Below are 8,682 nucleotides of genomic sequence, written 5' to 3'. Positions count from 1 at the left end.
AATTAAAGAAACATGCATATGTGACGAAGGCTGTCTGCAACAGTGGGAGTTGCCGAGGCCGCCGGCAGACCGTCGCTGTCGCGGACCAACATCTTTACCGGAAAAGGGCCGCTTGGTTGGATGCCTGACGTGGCCCCCCTGGGCCCCACTGTCACCCCAGCATTGCAGCCGAGACTACGTGTCGGGCCCCCACCTTGTCCCCTCCCCGTTTTTTACATTTCAATCCGCCCGCGTCCTCTTTCAATGCACGTTTATTTGCTGCGCTGACGTGTCATCCTTGCTCCCCTATATATATCCGCAATCCTGGGTACACCACCACCACCACCACCATCTCTCCTTGACAAATTAAAGAAATAGCTCTCTCTCTAGAAATAAAGATTGTGTTAGTAAGTAATGGCGGTTGAGTCGATTTTGTCGTCTCCCTTGGGCCCTCCGGCATGCGAAAAGGACGCAAAGGCCCTTCAGTTCATCGAGGAGATGACACGCAACGCCGACTCCGTTCAGGAGAATGTGCTGGCGCAGATCCTTGCCCGCAATGCCGACACCGAGTATCTGAAGAGCTTCAATCTCGACGGAGCCACCGATCGTCACACCTTCAAATCCAAAATCCCCATGGTCACCTACGAAGATCTCCACCCCCTGATCCAGAGAATCGCGGACGGCGATCGCTCCCCCATTCTATCTTCTCACCCCGTCTCCGAATTCCTCACCAGCTCTGGAACTTCAGCTGGTGAGCGAAAACTCATGCCGACTATCAAAGAGGAATTGGACCGTCGCCAGCTTCTCTACAGCCTTCTCATGCCCGTTATGAACCTGTGAGTATTTTCCACAATTTCAACCATCTCCTATTTTTTCAAATATATTTTGGGTGATGAATAAGAAAATGCATGTGTTAATGAAACAGATACGTGAGCGGACTAGACAAAGGCAAGGGGCTCTACTTCTTGTTCATCAAGTCGGAGACAAAGACACCGAGCGGGCTGGTGGCCCGACCCGTCCTCACCAGCTACTACAAGAGCGACCACTTCAAAACCCGACCCCACGACCCCTACAACGTCTACACCAGCCCCAACGAGGCCATCCTCTGCCCCGACTCCTTCCAAAGCATGTACACCCAGATGCTCTGCGGCCTCTACGACCGCCACCACGTCCTCCGCGTCGGCGCCGTCTTCGCCTCCGGCCTCCTCCGCGCCATCCGCTTCCTCCAGCTCAACTGGAACCAGCTCGCCCAAGACATCCGGGCCGGGTCACTCAACCCCAAGGTCACCGACCCGTCCATCCGCCACTGCATGACCCGGATTCTCCGACCCGACCCGGAACTCGCCGATTTCATCGTCTCGGAGTGCTCCGAGGACAACTGGGAGCGGATCATCACGAGAATCTGGCCCAACACAAAATACCTGGATGTGATCGTGACCGGCGCCATGGCGCAGTACATTCCGACGCTGGATTACTACAGCGGCGGGCTGCCGAAGGCGTGCACGATGTACGCCTCGTCGGAGTGCTACTTCGGGCTGAACCTGAACCCGATGTGCAACCCGTCGGAGGTATCCTACACCATCATGCCAAACATGGCCTACTTCGAGTTCCTGCCCCACGACAACAACAAAAGCAAAAACAACTCGGCGGCGCGGCTGGTGGACCTGGCTGACGTGGAGGTGGGGAGGGAGTACGAGCTGGTGATCACGACGTACGCGGGGCTGTCGAGGTACCGCGTGGGCGACATCCTGCGGGTGACGGGGTTCCACAACGCGGCGCCGCAGTTCCAGTTCGTGCGGAGGAAGAACGTGCTGCTGAGCATCGACGCGGACAAGACGGACGAGGCGGAGCTGCAGGCCGCGGTGGAAAGGGCGTCGAGGCTGCTGAGCACGACGAGCGTGGTGGAGTACACGAGCTACGCAGACACGGCCACCATCCCGGGGCACTACGTGGTGTATTGGGAGCTGCTGGGTGGGGCCCCCGAAGGAGGCGTGCTGGAGAGGTGCTGTTTGGAGATGGAGGAGGCGATGAACTCGGTGTACCGCCAGTGCAGGGTGGCGGACGGGTCCATCGGGCCGCTGGAGATAAGAGTGGTGCGGAACGGCACGTTTGAGGAGCTCATGGACTACGCAATCTCGAGGGGCGCGTCGATCAACCAGTACAAGGTGCCGAGGTGCGTGAGCTTCACGCCCATCATGGAGCTTCTCGACTCGCGAGTCGTCTCCACGCACTTCAGCCCTTCCCTGCCGCACTGGGGACCACACCGACGCCGGTAGGGCGGCCATCACAAGTCAATTAATGCTCATTTTTCTCTTTGGGGATTTTTGTACTAATTGTGATTACGTTTGTAAAGTAGAAAGCGATGGTAGGTTCAGTTAACATGTGAAAGAGATGTAATCTGGGTTTCTTCAATGCACTCAACTGTTTCTTCCGTCCAAGCAACGATTATGGTGACACCCAGATACTCCTTTTTCAAAAGACGAATAATAATGTTCTTCATTTATCTTATCATTATTGTTACTCAAATCTTGATTAAAAATGGAACATGTTATTAACTAAATTGCGTTTCATGAATGAAATTGTATAGCTGGATTTCTTAGTTTTCCCCAAAATGGGGGTTTTATTTTCACTACGGAGTATATCATTATCATTTATCAAAAATCAAATGTTCAAATGCATTTTTATTGTGCATCACTATAGCCACTCACATGTTGTATCTATTTTCTTCTTCACTTGCATTTTATTTATATAACACCAACTTTGTGCATCGCTTAAAACATATTACTTTTCTCCAAATGAAATATTACTTTTCACTTAAGAACATATTAAAACAAAAAATTTATAATATAAATTTATATTTATAAAATAAAGAGCGCGATCGCTTCCGCAACAGGAACCACTGCACATCTCACGGCGTTCTCCCCGCCTGGAACGATCCTCTCGCCCATCTTGATTCCTAGTGCCCCCTCCCCACTGCTAGCAAATGACTACTCCCTCCGTCCCAATTCACTTTTTACCATTTTGGATAATGAACCTCATATTCCACTAACTCACATTTTATTATAAAACTAGGACCCACATTTCATTAACTTTTTTAACTCACTTTTCATTATATTTCTTAAAACTCGTGTCCGGTCAAAGTGATACTAAACTATCTAGGATGCAGGGAGTATTAAATTATAGCATATGCATTTTAAGGATGAAATGAAATAAATTTTTTGTGAGCTGATAAAATTGGCTTTGTGCATGCCATGCTTTAAACATAGTACCATATAAAGTTTTTCATTTACATTACATTTAAATCGTCGCATAACTTTACATATTTAAGCATGAAACTTCTGCAGAACAGACCCAAATTAAACCTTCTAATTGAACTTATAGTAGTATTAAATTTCCAACATATTTGCGAGTACTGCATACTAGGCTACTAGCATGAGTACTAGACTACTAGTGCACCCAACATGGGTTGTTATTGAAATTGAAATTGAAATTAAAAATTGATTTGTTAATAAAATTGAGTAGAACTCTACTAGTATTATTTCCTAGTCGTCTTTAGGTCACCTACTACTCCATAGTTTAGACTTTCACATCTAACTTTAAATTTTTTTTATTTCTCGACTTGACATGATGTTGGACATTCATAGTAATTAGTAGGAATTATGCCACTATAATAAGTCTCCTCATATGTAATGATATTCCAAAAACTATGGATAAATTTATGAAGTGCAAGGTAAAACATATCTCGTAAGTAAGCACATATAAAATGTGATTCACCTTGCCACTGACTTACCAATGAATTGCAGACAAAGCAAAATAAATTAAAGGTTTATGTCAATGACTGCTGGGTAAAATTAAAACTAATTACAGTTAAGAAATATTTAGTCGAAACAAATTAATTAATTGTTCTTGCCGACTTTTGATAAAAGACAATATTATTACTCCTTCCGTCCCATAAAATTTGTCACTTATTTTAATTTTCGTTCGTACTTAAAAATTTGTCACCTTTCATTTTTTCCATTTTTGATAGTAGATTCCACATTCCACTATTTCGTTCTCACTCACATTTTATTATAAATTTATATATATAATTAGGACTCACATATGCCACTAATTTTTTCAACCTCTTTCTATTACATTTCTTAAAATTTTGTCAAGTCAAATGGTGACAAATTATAATGGACGGAGGATGTACTAGGGTTCCATTTTCATCCCATTCAGTATTCAACCAAAATTTTCTCGTGTATTAATATTTTGGTGTATGTATATAAAAATAGAAACATTCAATAATTGTACACCATATGCAACTAGTTATATTAGTTTCATAGGCAATTGATTTGTACACTATATCAGTAATAGTAATATAAGATAATTGGTAAATGCATTTTTCCTCTTCAGCATGGATATATAATAAATTGAAATTATATACTTGTAGTGCCTTTGTTATTTATTCATTAAAGTATAAGCTTTCAAATGCATTAGATCTTGGCAGACAAGAGTATTAGAAAGAGCATGTGAATGCAATTAATACACATTTTCTGAAAGAACAAGCTGCTTCATGACTAGCTAGAAAATTAAAAGGCCCTTCGTTTCAGTGAAAAATCCGAGCAATATTAGTAATCATATCCAATAATGAAATTAATTTTGTTTTCTTTTTTATAACAGTTCTTCGGCATTTTCTGGATTATTGATATACGACCGTCTAAGCTGCCCATTATTGGAACAAAACAATCTGAACCCACAGATTGATAAATTATGTCCTCTTTCTCTCTCTCGTTATATTTTATTTCAAATTTGATTCAAACGTGGAGCAATATAATCTACCTTGTTGATGCTCAATAATTAATCGAGTAGTTTATTTGATTTAAAAACAGTAGTATCACATCCATGCGATGCATGCACAACCCATTTATACTAATAAAATAATTTTATGAAATAATAAATATATACTCCGTCCGTCCCATTAGAAATGAAACATTTGTTTTTCGGCACATGATTGTATGTAGTGATTAATTTGTGAATTAATGAGGAAAGAATAAAGTACTAAGGCCACGTTTGGTTGCCCGGATTCTGGCAGGGAAAGTAATTTGATTCCTCAATTTTTAAATTCCAATGTTTGTTTGATTTTTAAAGAAATTAGGAAAGTAATCAGAATCCTAAAAATGTGGAAAGTTGGGCAAAATACGCGGATTATGATTCCCTAGCCTAACCCAATTATTCTTTTTCCAAACCTGAGGATTTTAAAAGATAGCAAAAAATATACGCAAAAAAAATCCTCTCTTCTCTTCTATTTATTTGCGGTTCTTTTCTATTCTCCACACTTTCACTTTTGATTTGCAGTCAGTCAAATTTCTGCCCAAATTCTCTTCAATAACAAGTAAGATTTTTGCTTCTTATCAAGAAATTTATGATTTATATTCTAGGTTTCTACAATTTTTTGTGCACTGAGTCGTATATATGCATATGACTGCTTCTGTTTTGTATTTTCATATATACACGTATATTTGTATTGTACTATGTATATAAAATGTGTTATGTCCGTGAGATCTTATGGTGTATAGCTTTTAAATGTCACAAATTTTCAATTCAGATTATTTTTTGTGAATATGTGCAAGCTATTGTTGTAGTTCTAATTATTTATTCTTATCAGCTTTATATTAGGCTTGTTTAGAAATAATTTTGTTTTAGTTTTTAAAAATTGTTATGTCTAGTTTAATTTCTCAGGGTCTCTTGGGAAGGATGATGAAAGTAAAATCAAATTTGGGAAAACATCTTTTCCTTCTAATTAGTACGCATATGAAGAGAATGGATACATTGAAGCTAATGATGCTTATGATTAGAGCTATTGTTGCACATCACTATCGAAAATATTATTTAAAGACCCCATATTCCGTAAGTGAGATTGACCGATCACGTTACATTCACAGACTGATCTATGAGAGTGATACCACATGTCATGAACAATTACGTATGGATAGATATACATTTAGGCGCCTAGTTCACATGCTTGGAACTATTGGACGACTAAGACCTACGAATAACCTGACAGTTGATGAGCAAGTTGCTATATTTTTGTACATCCTAGCCCATCATCAAAAGAATCGTACAATGAAAACTAATTTCATGCGGTCAGGTGAAACAATTAGTAGGTATTTCAATAGGGTACTCAATGCGGTTCTTAGGCTTCAAGGTCATTTACTAAAAGCTCCCTCCTCTATACCTGAGGATTCAATTGATGCGAAATGGAAATGGTTTAAGGTATCCTAAAAACACCTTCTTTTTCATTATATAAACAAATATCTTTAATATTGATTGAGTTAAAATTGTAGAATTGCATAGGAGCTCTTGATGGTATCCACATTGAAGTGAAAGTATCCGAGGTTGATAAACCTAGATATCGCAATAGAAAAGGTCATACTTCTACAAATGTTTTAGGAGTATGTTCATAAGACATGCAATTTATATATGTACTTGCGGGTTGGGAAGGCTCAGCGGCAGATGGTAGAGTGCTTCGAGATGCTTTAAGTAGAAGAAATGGGTTACCAATACAAGATGGTACGTAGCTAGACACTTTTAAAATTTTAATTCAATATATATGAATAATCTAATCAATAAATTTTTAAAATTAGGTTACTACTATTTAGTGGATGCGGGTTACACAAATGGCAAAGGCTTTCTTGCTCCTTTTAGAGGGCAAAGATATCATCTTAGTGAATGGAGGAATGGGCGTCAACCAACAACTCCAGAAGAATTTTTTAATATGAAGCACGCATCAGCTAGAAATGTTATTGAGAGGTGCTTTGGTATGCTAAAGATGCGCTGGGGCATTATTAGGAATCCAAATTTTTATCCAATCAAGCAACAAGGAAGAATTATAATGGCATGTTGTCTTCTTCAAAATCACATTAGAGAACATATGCCAGTTGATCCTATTGAAAATGATTATGGTGACAATTTGCGAAATGAAGAAGAGGCTATTGGACTAGATGGAGAATCAATTACTTCTGTTGAACCAACTCAAGAGTGGACAAATTGGAGATATAATTTAGCTAATGAAATGTTTAGTCAGTGGATGGAAAGTAGACATGTTGCTTGATATTAGTATTTTATTTTTTTCTTTCATAATATCTGAATTTACAAGTGGCAATCTGACATTTTGTGTTGATTGAGGTTATTAATATCTTTTTGTTGATTTATCCGATAAATTCTTTTAGCTTTCAGTTTGATTTTTTTTTATCTTTTATATCATAACATGTATGTTAGTTTCTAGTATATTTGCTCATGTTTGATATCAAGAATCTCAGTATCTTGCTTCTTTGGTGTTTTTTTATTTATGTTTGAAGCTCATTCATATAAGAGAATTGTACAGTACTTGTTTCTATCAATTTTTCAGATGGCTCGCCGAGGAAAGAGTAATCATGTATGGACTATTGAAGAAGATGCAAAACTCGTAGAATCCATTGTTGAGTTGAAGAGGAGTAAGAATTGGGATGGTGAAAGTGGAAGTGGGTTGAGGAAAGGTTATCAAAAGGAGTTGGAAAAAATATTACAAGAAAAGCTTCCAGGTAATGGTCTTAAAGAAAAGCCACACATCGAATCTCGTTGTAAGTTACTGAAAAAACAATATCATGCTATCTATAATGTACGTGCTAATGGAGAATTGAGTGGCTTTGGCTGGGATGATGAAAGAAAATGTGTTACTGCAAGTGCGGATGTTTGGGATGATTATTTGAAGGTAAAAATTTGTATATTTCTTATTCCATTTTTATTTATTTGTTGCATGACGAAATATTATAATGAAATTGTGTTATTGTGTGTAGAGCCATCCAGATTGTACTTTCATGAAAAACAAGTCTTTCCCTTACTTTGATCAACTATCAATTGTATGGGGTAAAGATAGAGCTGCTGGATTACATGCTGAAGTTCTAGTAGATGTAGTCGAGGAATTAGATAGAGAAGAAAATGTAGATCAAGTAGATGGAGAATCTGGTGAAGATGGTGTACCTTCATTAACTACACCTCGCGACGAAGGAACTTCAAAAAGACTTGATCGTAAGAGGAGAAGAAGTTCAGATGGTTTCATATCAAGTTTGGAGCGAATGACTAATGTGTTTGCTGCGCATATGGATAAGTCGAATGATCAAATGAACAAGATTCTGGAAAGTGTTACCGGAGGTGACAAAGAGAAAAAAGACAACCGTCGTATGCTTTATGAGAAATTGCAAGAGATTGAAGCGTTAACTGATTCTCAGAGACAAAAAGCTGCAATGAAACTTGTTCGAGATCCTGATTTATTAGATTACTTTTTCACTCTTCACGATGAAGGGGCGAAAAAGATGTTTCTAATAGAACTATTAGGATGGAATTACTTTTATACGTTTTTGCTACAAGACTAGACTTCTTCAATTTCATGTTATTGACTATCTAAACATTATTTGCTTTTTTAATTATATTCAATCCGTGTTTTTTTTTTAAAGTAAGTTTTGTATTGTATTTTCTATATTTTCATAATTTATTAGATGCATGTAATGAGAATTATATTTAAGTAATTATATTTAATTAGCATTATTGATATTAGAAGGATGATATATATATATATATATAGGGTTTTGATCTATGAAGACCAGATTTAACTACAGAAACGTAGAACAAAGTCATACGTAGGGCATTTTTAGGTCATAGTTAGTTTATTTTTAGGTCATGCTA

At 38.7% G+C, this 8,682-nt stretch overlaps 2 protein-coding genes across 2 annotated transcripts; both read left to right on the top strand.

Moving 5' to 3' along the window:
- The first annotated feature begins 326 nt into the window (after nucleotides 1–326).
- On the top strand, nucleotides 327–2,487 carry LOC125192170 (probable indole-3-acetic acid-amido synthetase GH3.1). The gene is made up of 2 exons (XM_048089674.1): nucleotides 327–815; nucleotides 905–2,487. Exons 1-2 carry the CDS (start codon nucleotides 394–396, stop codon nucleotides 2,253–2,255), a joined length of 1,773 nt encoding a protein of 590 aa, XP_047945631.1. The 5' UTR covers nucleotides 327–393; the 3' UTR covers nucleotides 2,256–2,487.
- A 2,821-nt stretch (nucleotides 2,488–5,308) lies between these two features.
- Nucleotides 5,309–8,372, top strand: LOC125194800 (uncharacterized protein At2g29880-like). The gene is made up of 4 exons (XM_048093022.1): nucleotides 5,309–5,353; nucleotides 7,370–7,541; nucleotides 7,635–7,711; nucleotides 7,797–8,372. The coding sequence occupies exons 2-4, from the start codon at nucleotides 7,370–7,372 to the stop codon at nucleotides 8,370–8,372; spliced, it is 825 nt and encodes a 274-aa protein (XP_047948979.1). The 5' UTR covers nucleotides 5,309–5,353.
- The last annotated feature ends 310 nt before the right edge of the window (nucleotides 8,373–8,682 follow it).

This window comes from Salvia hispanica, chromosome 6 (assembly GCF_023119035.1).
Source record: "Salvia hispanica cultivar TCC Black 2014 chromosome 6, UniMelb_Shisp_WGS_1.0, whole genome shotgun sequence".
NCBI classification, from domain to species: Eukaryota; Viridiplantae; Streptophyta; class Magnoliopsida; order Lamiales; family Lamiaceae; genus Salvia; species Salvia hispanica.
Note: the sequence above shows the minus strand (reverse complement) of the source record. Positions and strands in the feature narration are given on the sequence as shown.

Bases quoted from the DNA above. Each gene is read 5' to 3' on its own strand.
- LOC125192170 (XM_048089674.1), top strand. From the start codon at position 394: ATGGCGGTTGAGTCGATTTTGTCGTCTCCCTTGGGCCCTCCGGCATGC. The intron at 816-904 runs GTGAGTATTTTC...TTAATGAAACAG, and splicing joins CTCATGCCCGTTATGAACCT to ATACGTGAGCGGACTAGACA.
- LOC125194800 (XM_048093022.1), top strand. From the start codon at position 7,370: ATGGCTCGCCGAGGAAAGAGTAATCATGTATGGACTATTGAAGAAGAT. The intron at 7,542-7,634 runs GTAATGGTCTTA...GTGCTAATGGAG, and splicing joins ATTACAAGAAAAGCTTCCAG to AATTGAGTGGCTTTGGCTGG. The intron at 7,712-7,796 runs GTAAAAATTTGT...TATTGTGTGTAG, and splicing joins TTTGGGATGATTATTTGAAG to AGCCATCCAGATTGTACTTT.